This window comes from Amblyomma americanum, chromosome 2 (assembly GCF_052857255.1).
Source record: "Amblyomma americanum isolate KBUSLIRL-KWMA chromosome 2, ASM5285725v1, whole genome shotgun sequence".
In the NCBI taxonomy this organism is placed as follows: domain Eukaryota; kingdom Metazoa; phylum Arthropoda; class Arachnida; order Ixodida; family Ixodidae; genus Amblyomma; species Amblyomma americanum.
Window position 1 is genome coordinate 126,143,690 of NC_135498.1, and position 17,028 is coordinate 126,160,717.

The window sequence follows — 17,028 nt, forward strand, 5'->3', positions numbered from 1 at the left end:
CTATATCAACGAAAAATACAAATGTGCGGCGTTGCATACCGTACTTACTACTTTGGAAGTGCACTAGTGAAACAGAATGGGTTATTCTGTTCGGTCTCGGTGGCTAATTTCATCACGCGTGAAAGTCTCCAAGGCTGAGAGTAGTATTTTTGTGATTAGAACGAGGTACGTAATAGATTCAGAGCGACTTCTGCTGAACCCTTGTGTCTTACAGATGCTTTATATTTTATATTTCTTGCATTCCATCGGAATCTGTTTAAATTAATGCTTGCTTTTTCACTGGTAATAATTTAATGCTCTTTCTGGGCTGAGAGAACAGTAATAACGAAGGAAAATGAAGAGTGGACAAAGATAAAGAAGAAATGCACAAGCTTAGGCAACAGGAGTAGAAGATGAAACTGAAGAATGAGCCAGCTTCTTGCCATGTTTTAAGAAGAAGCAGCAGCCCATTTCTTGAAGAACATGGTTAGCGACAAGGACCTCAAGAAGATCGCCGTTGTCTATTCTGTACGTAATTTAAAGGTTAATTAGGCAACGCGATGTTCCTCGTGGTTTCTGTGATTAGGAGTTTGCGTAGCAGACGTTTCCTTGGTTTGTATTTGCCACTCTCTGTGTTATATTGTCTCTTTTCTCAGTGGACAAGAGAATACATCAGCTCTCTAAAATGCGTCGAGCAATTCATAAAAAGATACCCTAATCTTAACGACGTTTTGATGATTCAGCACCCATGCTGCTCGCAAGCAACTGAAAAAGTAAAACTGCAAGGGAAGAACATGTGCGGGCCTCGTATTCAAGCCCTCCCGTAATGTTCCATCATGAGAGCAGAATTTTGTTTACGTGCGAACGAAGTTCCACACTTCATTGCAGGCCAATGCGTCGAGTGCACGGATAAAAGCATGGCTAAAATCGAGCACTCGCACCCGGGATTACACCGCTAATGACACTCGGTGCATTGGCAATTTTTCTTCCCAGTATGATTTGTCAATAAATGAAGTCGCCCTCTTGGGGACTACAGATTACGGTAGTGCAGAGCTTTCTCGAGGAATCTTTAAGCTCACCTTCCGCTGCATAAGTTTCTTCGTCAAAAGCAATAAGCGAATGGTTGCTATGCCTAGAAGAGGCCTGTTATTCTCTAATCGCCATGAGCATCCCGTTGTACAGTAAAACATGCCCATGCAAAATCCTACTACTAACATGATAGTCCGATGCGAACATATTAATGCAGCTCTCTGAGCGATAGATGCCTGTCGCTGACTTATATTCTGGTGTGGGAAGTAGAAAATAATTGTGTCATCCTTGCTTTTCGTATAAAAGTCTTCGCAAACAGTGAGGCACCGATATCATATATAATTAGCGATGACTGATTTTACTACCGTCTATGCGATATTACATATTCTCATGCTTGCCAAGTATCATAAGTTAATTTCTGCTTGAAGGAATGGCAATGCGGCCAATGTCTTTATAAAATAGCTATAATGGTTGGCTGCTTGCCAAAAGTTGCTCGGTTTGGCGCCACATGTTGATGATTCTAAGAATTTCTTGCAGTTTATTTTTAAAACACTGAGATGCGGGTGCAGTCTTGCCGTGTACATAATTAAGCAAGCCGTACAGTACGCACGCAACAAAGCTCATTTATTGTGAGCCTAAACAGTTAAATTACCTCTTGAATTTCTCTTTTTTTATCGCGTAAGATTGTATTGCGAAATCGAAGACTGTCAACATAGGAGCGAAATTATAGCGTTTAATTTTTTTAATCGCTAGTGTCGTTCGAAATATCGAGCGAAAAGAGGCAGTTTCAAGGCTCGTTGAGTTGGCGTTCCAACTTCGCGCGTTTATAAAATGATACCGCTTGCATTTTTAACGCAGCATATTTAGAGACTGATCTGTAAGAATTTAACCTGGTTTCGGCGAGAACAGCACGTGCCGTGACGCTATTTGAAATATTTTCAACACTGGAAGTCTGCCATAAAACACTTTTAAAGACATTTTTGACGCTCGACACTTCAAACCACAATGCCGGTTCACACAATTTAAACACGTGATTCGCCTTAGATGCCGGCGACCTTAATCTTGTGTCCTAAAACTGAAACTAAAATGTTAATTTGTTCCTTCGAGGTGGAAAAAACAAATGTTATGATGTCTATTATAGACATAGTGGCACTATTGTTGTCCGGTCCACATGCGCAGACCGCACCGACGTATGCTTCATTATTTTAACACAAAAATTTCTAGAGGCTAAGAAACATTACTCTGTATATGTGACGCTCTTCCTCGCAAATAGAAAATAACGCTATCAAGTACAACCACGACTGGGCTAAGCGTGCTTGTTGTATTTTATGGAATCATGTGGCAAATCGCATGCAGCGGCTCGATACTTCGATATATGTTTCTTGCGCGGAAGCAAGGCTTCCCCAAGCATTAATATTTAAAATACAAAAGACTATGTTTAAGAAGTGCATGTTACGGTTTTCGTCTAGGGTAGTCGCCGATGATCCCTACTTTCCTCTGCAGTTCAGACGCATAATTTTTTTGCTCAAATCTTTTGTTTCAGCTCACGCAAGCACTACTATGTTGCTACTATATCATCTTGGGCTACAGGAACAAGTTCGGCGGTATTCGAGGTGAGGGGTGCTTTTCAACAATGTCCAACTTTTCGTGAGCTTAAAAAAGGAAGAGTAAGAAAAGTGGGGCTTTTTTGTAGCTGATGGTTCAAAATTTCTACATTTCAATCCATTACTTAGTTATCACGAATGACGTAAGTAGTAGCCTGAAAAATATACTGATGATTCACTGAAACTCCTTTCCCGCTACTTTCAGAATACATGCTATACTTCGACATTTACTTCGGCACGGAGTGCTTCCTAAACAGCTGTACAGGAGTCATACTATTCAGCGGCATGCAAAAGGTTCGTGGCTTTCACTGCAGTCTGCTATGTTTGCCTGTATTACCAAAATTGTAGCTTTTTCAGACTTACAGTTTGTAACTTTTGAAAGGAAGCGGCACTCTTTTAGTCCCTAAGGCCAGTCCACAAGTAATCGTGACCAGGGTTAATTTAAACACCATCACAGCAGTCTGCTTTCCATCACTCTTCGTTCGCTTCTTTCACACTTATGTGTAAAGAGCTGCATCTGAAAGGGCCAGAAATAGGAAAAAGAGCTAGGACTCTTTTCGCTGGACCTTGCTATTGGTATCAAGGAGTCAAGGGTATTATTTGAAAGTCGGCTCGAGCCTAGGACCGCACTTCTGATCGGAATTCTAATCCTGTCATTGACGGTCGCGTGAACTTCTAGTTTACGTGAAACTCGCACTCTTAAACAGTTTTCCACCTGGATGCAAGCAATTTAAAGTGTGCTTGTAAGATCGGGTTAAGTTTTATTTATAATTTTGCGTACCAGAGCAAAGCTAAAGTGAACAGTTCGCATCAGCATTTCAGCAAAGTATGCGTTGTTCATCTGGTCAAATCAAAGCGCCAGTTTTGTCCCGTACAGAGCCATATTTCAGCGAACACACCTTTGTTATTGCGCCGCGCCGATTACTAATTAAAACTGTAAGGTGCCTTTTATTTTTTTTTGCATCATAGTTAAGTCATTTATACAAAAGTACAAATCAAATCGTAAAACTCGTTAAAACCTGCATATCAGCGCGCTTAAGACCCCTAGGCTATCGCAATTTGCCCGATGCCTTCCAATTCTGTATCCGGCATACTCCAGATGCAGATGCGGGACGTTAAACTGCACGTACCATTTTCATTTCGTAAAGCATTTCTATGCCAAATATTTTATTGAACCGGCTTAATTTGCATATATTACTGCACCTAGTTTGGCGTGGACGATGATTTGTTGCAGCTGCCGTGCATTAAATAATTCAAAACAAGACCAAATAAACCTTTGCGATTAATCACTTTGTTTGCTCAGGCCTACTCTGGGTGTATTTTAACAAAGCCGGTTTATACCGTGGATTCTCTATTTCTCTGCAGTCTAAATTCAGCTGGTCCAGGTCATTTTTATAATTATTATAGAACCACAGAAAGGCAAGTTGTGGTTGAAGATAGTTTAAATAACTATTCTGTCATTCGCTTCGCTTGGACATTCACATTTAGCGGAACATATTGCGACGAAGGAGACGAGGCCGGCAGTGGTGCGGGACGGAGCGCTCGCTCTAGGTCAGCGGACATTAAAAATCTCTTGTACATTGTTCATCGCGCCTTATTCTTTGGCTGGCCGCTGCGCAACATTTGGCGGAAGTGCGTGGTATTTTTACTACCCCGGCCCCGGAGCTTCAGAGCTGTGCTGCCCGCATGTTTCCTTTGAAGTGCTCGTGGTTTCGCACCTCCCGGCATTATCCCAGCATGCCAGGTATGACCCAACGCCGCCGATTTTATCTGCCCTGCCTCAAGCCCGACCAGAAGACACGACGACATGACTGCGACCACACTGATCCAAGACCGCCGCCACTGATGTGAGTCTCAATGATCGCCCACACATGTGAACCCAGAAGACACGATGACCAACGACGCCACGTATCCCAGATCAAAACCGCTGACCTGAGACCCCACTGACCACCCCCCCCACACAAAAGAACACAGCGCCCCAGCCCTGCCGTTGTGTGCGTCCACGGTCCTAGGCGTAGGCTTCCGGTAACCGGTGGCTTTTCACTCTTCGTGGACCTGGCTTCACCCGGTCGTCATCGGCTAATCTGCTCATATCTTTCATCGTGACGGCAAGCCCTTCATCTACTTCTCTGTTCATCCCTTCTATCGTACCCATTGGCATGTGCTGTCTTTCATCGTCTTGCCATTTTTCTAGTTTGCGATCGGAACCATCGTTCGGTGGCTCCTGGTCTTGTGGCGCACTAGAAGTCGATGAACTGCACAGTGGCGCTGGCGGGAGCGCTTGCGCCAGGGCTCCAGCGCCAATAAAATTATGCCATCACCATCCTTCATGTTCCTTCTTCGTTGGCTTTCCGTCCCGTAACAAACAATAGCGGCAGCTTGAGCTACGCACTCACGTCATCAGGACCAAAATAACAAGCAAGATAAGGTCACAGGGAGGCTACATATGCCAAGTTTTCCTATTGTCGTCTTCTGTGAAACAAGAGTTGTTTTGTATTTTACTTTTGTCAATGCCTGTTATATGCATTTGTCACATTAGGCTATATAACGGCAACAGATCTGAAGACTATATAAGCCACCTGTGCCCATAGTGCTCTATTCTAAACAAAGGATTTCACACGAAATGCAAAAGGTCAATTGTTTTGTTTGTTTGACTTTGTTCAGTGACCATTATATGCAGTTCTAAGGAAATAGTTTGTATGCGACCTTCCAGAGTCACCAGGAATTCCTTTCTGCGTTTATTGAGCAAGTTAAACCTCTGGAGTGCGCCAAATTTGCCGTAGTCTTATGCAGCCCACGACACCAATTTTTCTTACTTAACAATGCACGTCAACGTCAAACTGCAGCATGATTTGAACTAAGTGCGTGAACACTGTCAAATTTGCATATTTCGGAGCGCACTAGAAGCGAACGCACGCGTTGCAGCATACCGCAAGCAGTGAATGAGCCCTTCTTCGGATAAAGGTGCGCTGCGAAATCATTGTCAAGAGAAGCGCGAGGTTTGGTGAGCACAAAAGAACTCTTTGTGATCGTTGCTACGTTCTTTAGGACGCTAGAAGCAGGACACGAGAAGCACATGCCGCGCGTTGCGGCCTACTCTTTCGGCAACTGTCAATTTTTGTACCTTTGAGAGCCCTTTTCTGGTGCACATATTGTTTTGTTATTTACTTCCTGGGTGTTCGAATATGAGATTGATATCTCCGCTTTCTATTCTAATGTTTATTCTCCCTTGTTCTTTGTAGAATAATTTCCCTAGAACACATTAATAAAGAAACACCGGTGACTAATTCAAGCTGACCTGTTTCAACAGATTGCCCCAGTCTAGATGAAAATACGGTGTATTCTTGGAAATGCCAGCTTTCATTCCGTGCGAAAGGCGAACAATGAGACGCAGGAGGCGACATAACCTATCCGTTTCTCAAGTACACTGCTTTATGCAGGCACACTTTTCCTCATGGATGCCAGAGGCTTCGCTACACCGCGACGCACTCCGAAAGGCCAACCACAGAGCCCTTTATGGCGTAGAATTCAGGAATTTGCATCCAAATAACGCAAGACCACACATGGACGAGAAAGACTGAACATATATATGTTTTGTTACCAAGCCGACGAAATTACCACTTTATTATCTTGAATCGGGTAGGGGTAAATTTTTCTTTTGGAATTAGCTCAATAAATAGATCAATTTTCGCTGGACTAATAATAACATTAAATGAAATAGCCATAGAAATGATTTTTACAGAGAAATAAGACTGCGTGGATTTGTTCTCACCGTGTCTCTAAAGACCTTTTTGTCACTAGTCACAGTATGCCCTTACCCCAATAATTCCCTCGTAATGACGACCTAATGGGTAGTTTGAAGACATATAAATAAAGCGCCTCATAAAAACAATTTTAAAAGCGGCCCACCTTCGACCAGACCACCTGTAAGGCGACAGCAATCTTATGGCGCGCCTCCGACAGTTGTGATGTGTCGTCTTTTCAGTGGATGTACCAGCTTCTCGATTGCGCCGCGCTGCACCGTTAAATTGTACATTAGGCTGTGCTTTAGGCGCCTGCACGCCAGACTGGTTTCCTGTTCTGATTTGAAAACACTAGTCTGATGCTGGTTACTAATGTCATTTTGGCGTCGCTCTCTCTCCCAGTTTCGAATACCGAAAGAAGAGCTCGCGGAAAATCCTACGTGCCACTGTGTTACCAAGTTTGTGGATGTAAGTTACATTCAAGCGTAGGATTTTAAAATTCCTGTGGCTGCAGTTCGGCAATCGTCTTTGTAAATATAATGACAGCCCTTGCTGCAGAAATTGCTAGCCTAGCGCGGCATGCCGCTTCAAAGATGCCCCGCAATCATCTATGGCGCCACAAGTGCAGCATCTTGTCATTATGGTCGCGCACTGTTTTTCTTATTGAATAAAGCGGCTTATATCTAAGACATTCCATTTAAAAGTATGAAATGAATGCCCAATGAATTCAACTACACGCTAACACCAAAGTGAACTCCGCCCTTTTGCGTCGTGTCGCATCCAGTTGATCGAAAAGTGAATACTGTAATCTGCGTTCGCGCTAGTGCACGTGGCCTCACAAGCAGAAGAAGCAAAGGAGTTCAGTAATAACTTATTACTGTTATATATCTCGGGTATATGACACGTAGGAGTCGTCATTGCGTTGAAAAGTTGTGCAATGGTCGTGTTAATGGCCTGTGTTAAGCCGTTTGTTCTGAGCTTTTCACATGTCTCTTTTCTGCCTCTGACTGCATGTGTAGGAGCCTCTGGAGTCACTCCGGCTATTCATCGCTTGGGCGGTAGTGGCTGCCGTCCTGTGCTTCTGCGGCAGTGTGACCCTTGCCTGTGTGCTCAAGTGGGGAGACATCGTGTGTACCTCCTTTCTTCCTTATTCAATCATGAAAGGAAATGATGCACTGCCCAGGCTGATAGCCATATAATGGCTTTAGCGCATAAGCTATGAATGTGTTGCTGGGAGAATACAGTTCTTGCTGTTAGACTCAATGTTTCCAACCCACGCATGTTCCTGAACCAAAGCATGAAATGTCTGTCTTATGCCAACAGCAAAGCGCCTGAGTGTTGTCACTGCAGAATAAAAGCATGCGATCAATGTCGTCGGAGTCTCAGTGCATGCATGTGAGTTCAAGTCTGAAAGTGATCACCTTATTACCGATTGCGCATACTTTAAGACAAAACTAATAGAAATGATGTAGTAAAATGAACACCGGCAGCATGATTTAGTTGCTATATTTCATTCCATTAGAAATGATTACGAAGAAAAATCTAAGAAACATAGATACAAGAAACGCGCTAGAAATGTCACGAAAACTGCATTTATCCTTTCTTTTTGGATGTACAAGAGGAAGATAATAAATTGTTATTTCTCATTTTACAGCCCAGCTACAACCTTAAAGACGACAACGTTTTGAGAAAGCATGACAAACTCCGGGTGAGGGCATTTGATGTTGTGCAGTGAGTTTTTGCGACTATGCCTTCCTGTTTTATAAAATCAGGTGTGACAAATTTTGTACAGTCATGTTTACCTCGCCCGTAACGCACTATGCTGTCCACTGTCTTCATTTAACAGGACACATCCATCTTTTCCTATGTCGTTTTCTACTTTATATACGCCGTTTTCAAGGTGAGTAACATGCATCTTTATCTACAAATAATTATGGGCTGGAAAATTTCACCTAAAAGGAGAAGTTTCTCAAAGACGTCTTAAATTTTCCCTCGGTGGTTACTGCCGCTGCCCCACATTGTCTTCAAATGTCCAAACATCTGAATAAAAAGCAATAAATTAACGCAACCACGGTTCCATTATTATCAGTCAAATTTCGCGTACCTGTTTTTTGTGGGATGTCTTTAATGAATTCAAGGCGTAACGTCAAACTTTTTAAATAGCTGCGTGGGTCTCCACTCAAGAGCAGCAAAATGCAGAGTGTGCGGTTGCACTAGTAGCGTTGAACAAGCCTTTTTCATATAGAAGCGGCATCACCGTCGCTGTTCTGATGTGTTGCATGGGAAAACTGATGTGTTCACGTGCTGCCTAAAATCGCGTTACCCTAATAGCTTAGAGTAATGATTAAGAGGCCTAGGAGCAGCTGCTCATGAGAATGTATCGCCTATGGTCATGTTGGGCCGGAGGACTGACAATGAGTGTAAGAACCTGAGAAACACGCAGTAGAGCTACCATGATCTCTTCTTCCCCCAGGGTCAAGCGGAAAATCCTGAAGTTCATTTGCCTTAAAGTGCACTCAGCAGATTAGCGCTGTTATGTTAAGCCTTGAATATTTCGCAAATTTAAGCATGCTAAGCGACCTCACCTTATATATCGTGAGGCAACAGATGGCTGTGTTTGGAGCTTACATTTCATCACTACAATATAGCCACATGCAGCTTTCCCCCTCTAAAACGCGCTCGACTTTAGGTTTACAGTAATTAATAGCCAGATCAGGCCTGTAGTCTGTGGAGCAGTGTTTATTATTGCTGTAAGCACAGAACAAATAAAGGAGCGCAAGGAGAGGTCCTGGTGAGCGGTGCACAGAAGTGTGACAGATTTGCAGCGGTTGCAGAAATATGGCCATGACTACGTGTGAGGCAAATTACAAGAAGCATGCTTGGGGTCACAGAACGAAGCAGTATATGAAGGCTAATTCACGCTCAGCAAGATTCAGCAATTTTGGAAGTGGCGTCATAATAATAAGTTTGGTTGCCTGCATATCGCCTCTTGCAGCTTTGGGTGTATTATGTTCCTTTGTAATTGTTGAGCGTCTTGAGTGCGATTATTTACAACAAAGTGAAATGTTGCATACGCTATTTTATGTCATCTATGCTAAAAAAAACTAATGTTCTCATGACGAGTAGCGCAGCGGGCCTGTCATTACTGCTGTTTTTATAACTCTCGCTTGATGGTCATTATGGCATGGAAAGTTGTAATCAGTAGGGCTAGTCTTCTACAATATATTGATTATCATTAAACTCCAGCATCATTCACCTCACATCGGATCGGAAATATCCGTTCAGACTTCAAAGTTTGTTGAAAGCGGGTAAACTGTTAGTTGACAGTAACCGGGCACTCGGCGTATTTGCTCACTTGATGTAGTGTGCGACTGCTCGACACAAGGTCGCGCGAGCGAATCCCGCCCTCAAAAAGCACATTTCGTTCAGTAGGTTCATGAGGGGACGTATTTTGAACATCCGATCAGTCGTCTCCTCGATCAAGAATTAGGTGCAACTTTTTTTTATCTCAATAAACCAATTTCGGCTCATACGCTTAGCTACATATGGCACTCCAACATCATCATCAACGCACCAGTAAAGTTTCAGACGTGGGCGGCTATTCTAGACAGACTGCAGAAAAATACCGGTGCACCTCTTCAGATCATCTAAATCGCTAGAAAAGCCGTGCCCATTTTTTTGCTTTGTATAGTTGCCAGTCTACTATCATATGAGTGAGTATTTGGTCATCAAGAATGGTGCTGAATATCTGACTCGGAGTATAACCGCTGTAGAGAGATCTTAACATCGCCTTGCGCTCCGCTGCCTCGTTAGTTGAATTCTCCCAGGTATGCTCAGCTTGATGCCTGGTCCAGTTCACGACAGGAACCTTTGCGCGCTTCAACGCGAGGACACACTCGTCATCTTCTTCCTTGCTATAGCAATTAACTTCGACTTTGCCTGCAAAACAAACAGTTTGATGTAAAGGACTTGCACGGCTTTGAAGGCTATGGCAAAAAGTGTGTTTCGCTCAAAACAGGACGCAATAGCATCGGTAAGAACCACGCAAAGGACATGCTTCTGCGCAGGATGAACTGCGCCTCGAAGGTGGATCGCAGAACATTCGGAGACCCCCGCGCAAACTGATCCAAATATTCGCAGTGCACACTCCTCTCCTCCCTCACTGAATCACCAACCTAAGTGGTGTCCGAGCCCTGTCCTATTCTACCCGCTTCAGCCCCACTACATACTGTCTAGGCTACTACGGATGAAAATAACGAAGAAAAATAGTGCTTTGTTGCTGTCACGATCATTGACGCCGAACATTGAGGAGCCTCAAAGTGCCTAAGTAAATGCTACCACACTAAAACACTAAACAGAAAAACAGTTTTTACCAGAAACGTCATTCACTGGCATAGCACGCATACAATCCTCGCCGCCTTCCTCTTCGTCTGTTTCTGCTGATGAGTCTCAAGGAATTATGACCAAATCAACATCATCTCCAACATTCTGTGAATTATCTGCTGCAGCCTCGTGTGTTTCGCTGAGCCGACAGAATGGTTTCTTGCCGAAGAAGACATCCGAATTTATAGTATCAGCTATTTAGAAGAGCGACTGCCATTGTGCACACACGAGGTACTGGTGTACTAAAGATACTGCAGCAAGGTTTACTCTTATATTACACAAAAAGCGTAAAACGTATGCAACTTTCACAGCACTCAGTGCTTACATCCGCTCTTCTTGAAGCTATATAAAAGATGTTTCATGAAATATTGATACTCTAACCAGGAGAACAATTTTACGAGGCGCTTACCTGAGAGGTTAGCGGGAATGAAATTGGCCGATAGTTGATCGTAGACATGTACTCCTAGGAGTGCTGCGAACGCGCTCGCTTGATTTAGGAGTGTTGGCTCTCCCTCTGCTGCTGTAGTTGCAAACTACTGAAAAAGAAATACTCATTTTCCAATTAAAAATAAAAGAAATTATAGCCGTACTTGTTAACGTAAAGCGGCCCCAAATGGGTTAAGGAGCGGACCTTCATCCGTATCCTCGGTACTGGAGTGTGAGGGGTCGATGTTCTGCTGTAGTCACGCCATTTTTTCGTTACAAATTGCTGCAGACGTTTACGCATGAACGAATGAATCTTTTGAGCCTCATGATACTATTCTAAAGGCCTGAATCGACTGTAAACATTTTCCATTTTTCATCCAAGTGCCCTCATGTCGCTCATGCTCTTCAACTATACTTGTGAACTCATCAGGCATGGGAGCTTGCTTGGTGCAAAGACTGAGGCTATCTTGCACCAGCAAAACGATGTCGTCAATATTATTTTCTATGGAAACTTTGTGAGTTATGTTGTGACTGACAGACGAAAAGCTTCCCAAATGGTAAGTTTGGATTTACGTCGGGCACTCTGACATCGTAAGCTAGCATGATTTACCAATACCGGATAGTAATCACACCACGTGTCTCAATGTCTGTGCCCACTCCACATCAGACACCAGATATTCTGTGCACAGAGTCAGATCTATGCAGCTCGGATAAAGAAAAATGCGTAGAAAGGTCGGAGAACCATCGTTCACAAAACATAAGTTACATTTCTGTACGGCGCGCTCATCGACCCTTCCACGGGTGAAATAGTGGCCACTACCCCAAGCAATATTATGAGTGTAAAAATCACTGCAAATCGGTAAATGAGAGCCCGCTATATTAAAGATATTCAGTACAGCATCAATGCAGCAACGACAAGATGCTTGCAGATACTAATAACAGTTACACAGACCTTACCAAGGACACTTTACTCCGGAACATCAGAATAACTGTACTGGATCAGGTAGCACGGTAGGTCCATCCACACACACATCACCCTGCTCAAACCAGAGGAACGTGATGATTTGCATGACAAATAGTTCGAGATACGGTAGTCGTCACCAGCACCGGCTTCAAGTATGCACAACCCAGGAAAATTGTTTTGCTCAAAAAGTCTTGGAAAGTCGGCACTTTTTGCTCCTAAACTGTTTACATTCCACTGAATAAGGGTGACATTTGTAAGCGGTTTTTCATGAAAACTTTGCCCAATGCAGGACCTAGGAAGCTGTGCCAGTAGAGGCTCCACCGAGAGCAAAGCCTTCACCTCCGAGAGGTTGTTTCCTTGCGGCATGGCTGTAACAATAGCTCGAACCACAGTAAACAGCTGCACCACTGAGATTGAAGAGTTGACTCCAGTAACTGGGCCTTGTTCAGGTACCGCTTGCACTGGCCGAGCAGAAGAACGCTCAAATGAGGTGATTGAGAGATCCAAAATAGGATATTGCACATGACTTTCAGAACGCTCCCGAGTAGGCCTCTTCAATGCGGAAGCAAGCCGCACAGCTGAAGAATTGGATTCAGAATTGTGTACTTGATTGCTTGAGTTTTTTTAGCTGACTTGTACAGCGCGGACGCATACGATGCAGGTTTCAAAGCTTGGTGTATGTCAGGCTGCACTGGATTCTGGCGCACTAGATGCACTGCTTCCAGATTTGGAGGAGGTGCGTTTTGGCGAGGCGAACTGCCATGACGTTTTTCGTGACACCAGAGGTTTGAAGCAGCTATGTTTTGGGGACAACCTCAGAAAGAAGCGGTATGATTACAACCACAGTTCTCCCACTTCTGTAGCAGGAGCGATTTGCACTGGGTGTGCAAATGGCTCTCCGAATAAACCTTGCATCGGAGCTTTGCGCGGCAGTTCTTTGCCATGTAGCCGTATCGCCTGTAGTTGAAGCACCGGAGTGCTGGTCAAAAATACTCTTGCCAGGATAACTAGTGAAGTCTAAGAACACCCTCTCTTGCAATGGGCGGTCTTGCCTGCATGTGAGATTCACTGAATATATGGGATGGGATTCCACCGCTCCATCCTCTTGACGTCGAGTACATAGTCTGTCGGCGTGCCGAGATTATTCCGGCATTCCTCGAAATTCTAGTTGCTCATCCCTCAGCTCCATTTTCCCAGCGTTTCGTGTGTAGGGCTCGGGAATGGAAGGACTGACAACTAATACAGCCACTGCAGATAGCAACAGTAGATGCTTCTCTGATGTTAAGAAATTAACACACACACAGAACCTGTCATCTTTATTTACTCTGAATGACGTAACTTTCTCGTTTTCGGCAGAACCAATTTCTAACGAATCTCTGTTTGTATTCGCTTGCCAATTTTGTGGAGGCAAAACGCTAAGGCGCACGTCTGCTCTGCGGTGTCAGTGCACGTTAAAGATCCCTAGGTGGTCGAAAGCATTCCGGAGCCCTCCACTACGGCACCTCTTTCTTCCTTTCTTCTTTCACTCACTCTTTTATCCCTTCGCTTACGGCGTGGTTCGGGTGTCCAACGATATATGAGGCATACTGCGCCATGTTCGTTCCCCAAAAACCAATTATTATTATCGATATTCACTTGCCAAAAGCTTCGGCCCTCTTCAGTCGGGCGGGACACTACAGGAATCCGCTCCGGTCGCTTTTTATTATAGGAGACAAGCGTAAACCGGGCTTCATCACACTCCGCCTTACTCAGCGTATCGTGTAAGGTGCTCTAATTATAACTGGTGCTTTCCTGAAGGCGAGCGTTTTTGTTCTCCACTTCCTCTAATCCATCCTCTGCGAGAGGATGCGTTGTGATAGATCCCACTCCGTTAACACCAGTAATGGTGGTTCGAGGATGTTATTCAGCACATGACAGCCAGCCGACGCTTTACTGCACATAGTAATGCATTTATCATGCCCGGGATACCTATCGAAACATTATGGTGGGGAGACTGGGTGTTTTAGGGGTTCGTCTCCAACCACCGCGGTGGCTGCAGACGGGCGAAATCAAACACAGCGCACTTCGTACGATGCACTAGACGTACCAAAAACCCACACGAGGACCAGTGGGCTCACGAAATGGCGGTAGACACAAAATGCAAAAAAAAACTTGACGGAGCGCAGCAGAACAGCGATCGAATAGAAGCACCTCTTCCTTTAACATGTTATTATTGAACCGCACGATATGGTATCAGGCGAACGTGACACTTGACTAAGAGCGCCTACTTTGTACTTACTGCCATGGTAGTGCAATGCTTCGCAGCACGTCTCCACTATAGTCGGAAAAAATACTTAAAAACACAGCGGCTTTTGCCCGTCGAACGACCCCTTCCAGCCAATGGCGTCGGCCGGTTCTCATGACCCTGCTAGTGTGACAAAGCAGGAGGTGACAGTTGAAAGGCGATAATCCCTCCCCTTTTTGGTCGTCGATAGACTCCTGTTTACATTGTGGCCCCGCTCCCGGTATTTTCACGTTTGCAGAGTCGTGAGAATTGGCCGACGGCATTGGCCAAAAGGGGGTTCTTTGACAGGGAAAAGCTGTCTTCGTTCTTGAGTTGTATCCGACCTTAAGTAGTAGCCTATCTTTCAGCATATTCCGAGCGCGGGCACTTCTCGTCGTCATATGAACTTTTTGTACGTTGTGTCTTTCAATATTCCTCTGTATTTTCCGCCTTCTTTCTTCGTAAAAAACACCAGCCCCCCATTTCTGCAGGAGATTAGCGAATTCACATGTGCAGTCTTCCCTACACTTTATAGTACAACAAAATTTCGTGTTACTCCTGAAACCTGCTTGGTAGGTACGCCCTTTTAAACGGAGACAATCGTGCCTCGGCAATACCTGCGGCCATTCGATGTATTTGGCACTGCTTCCTTAGAATCATTCATTATCATCATCACTTTTACAGTCAGGCGTGCGACACTTGTAGGAACCAGGGGTCGGCTTCTGTGAGTGGTGCGCATTGACCAGCGGGCTAGTTTTGCTCTTCACATACAAGGGACCGTGAAGCGTCTTGTCTGCCTAAACCTTTCTGGCTACTCTCGTTCCTTGAAGGCTGATAGATATACGGCTTCACTACAAACGCGATCTTGAACTGCTGGAGCTGCACCGCTTTATTTGTTAACAATACGCAATATACAGTCCTATCTTTGTAACAGCGGTTCTACAAAGCGGCGTGAGATAAGTGGTCTTGAAGTTCGTTTCCTTAGCATCAAGGATTCTCAATATGAGACAGCGCACCGCTTAATGTGTTTCAGATCTGTATGCAATATCTCTCTGAATGCGGACAGTATGTTTGCTGCTCTCTGGAAAAGATAAAAATGTGAACTAATCCGCAGCGTCCAGACATGCACCATTTGCAACGCCGCAATATATCTGCTGAATTCAAATACGAAAATGTCTGCTTGTTCAGTGCGGGTAGAAGGACTTATCGCTCCGGCAGTCTTTGAATGCGGCGTTGACATTATATTCGGAGAGATTTCTCGATTAGAATATTTCGGACACTGAAAGTAATGGCAAGAAACCCAAGTTGAAATACTTGATAACTTGGATAAAAAATTGGCTACTAATTGTAGTGTCATTACCGGAAAACTGACGGAGCAGGTTTAATACTGGAAACACGGCATTAACTTCACGGCAAAGGACTTGCTGGTGTAGTTGCTTGACATTTAGATAAAAAAGGCCACTTAAATGATAGTATTTCGCAAGTAAGGAACATTATTTGTGCCCAGCTCTATAGCTATGTTCCACGCTTCCTGTTATTGATTACGGACGTCACAGTTTATTTGGGGCTTTATTTTTCTGTCATAATAGTGAACCAACTTCTGCGCCGCACATACCTGTGCTTGAAGTCCCAGCCCGTTGAACTTTCAAAAGCTGTTCCCTGCACCGGGCAGTCGCATCACAAATATCGCTTTCCCTTTGCTACAATGCAGGTCCTACCCAACTACAAATGTTCAGTGTATATGCCATGTACACTGCCACACGTCCAAACAGTAAGCATGTGGTGAATACTGACACTGTGCAGGCGCTGGTGCTGATCGTGCTGTGCAAGTTCTACTGCCACCATCTACGCAAGGTGAAGAACGGCCAGCCGCTGTACACGCCCTACGACCACGGAGCCCACCGCGACCACCACCGCGTGTTCGCACCCGCGCCGCGTCCCGAGCGGAGTGCCGTCATCGGCAGCCGCTTCCCGGCGGCTAGCGTCAGCGCCGACACCTCGGTGGCCACAGTGAAGCGAGCCGCTAGCAGCCTAGTTCCGCGTGCTCAATGACCGAGACGCTACTCGTCTGGCCTTCAGGACAGCGTTTATCTGATTTCGTGTGTGCACTGCTTTCACTAAGCAGCTACTACTAAGAATTTTTTTAGATGATATAAAAATCACGCATCACTTCATTTACGTGCTTGTGTCACACAGCACTGCTTAAAGCTCTCGCTAAACTCGCATAAAATTTGTCGGCTATGGCGGCACGCGAGCACGCTCAAGGAAAAATGCGCAAGTTTGTTTTTCTTACTTCAAGTTATTTACAAGCACTGACTTTTACCGAACACGCAGTAACTAATTGTGCAAAAACTCTTTTCTTCTTGTTTTCGTACCTTTCGTAAGGCTTAAATTGCTATGCTAACTTTTTACCGAACATTAAGCCTGGCTAGCGCGTCTCAGCACAGATGCTGCTACCTTGTTACTAAGGAACGATAACAATTTTTTTGCATTAACGAAAGGCTTGTGAGATGAACAAAGTTCGGCGTATAACTTTTATTGGATGTCGGTAATCCGCTAAGTGAATCAAGACTGAACGAAACCAATCGTAATACAAACTATGTTGCATCTTTCCAACTACTTCTCACAATGTAATCT

At 44.5% G+C, this 17,028-nt stretch overlaps 1 protein-coding gene and 1 pseudogene across 1 annotated transcript; one reads left to right on the forward strand and one right to left on the reverse strand.

Annotated features, from left to right (window-relative positions):
* Window positions 1–417: 417 nt before the first annotated feature.
* Window positions 418–16,644, forward strand: LOC144119069 (uncharacterized). The gene is made up of 8 exons (XM_077651793.1): window positions 418–507; window positions 2,552–2,621; window positions 2,818–2,906; window positions 6,758–6,823; window positions 7,375–7,482; window positions 8,010–8,063; window positions 8,202–8,255; window positions 16,195–16,644. The coding sequence occupies exons 1-8, from the start codon at window positions 463–465 to the stop codon at window positions 16,441–16,443; spliced, it is 735 nt and encodes a 244-aa protein (XP_077507919.1). The 5' UTR covers window positions 418–462; the 3' UTR covers window positions 16,444–16,644.
* LOC144118736 (uncharacterized) lies at window positions 9,707–11,598 on the reverse strand (annotated as a pseudogene).
* Window positions 16,645–17,028: the final 384 nt, after the last annotated feature.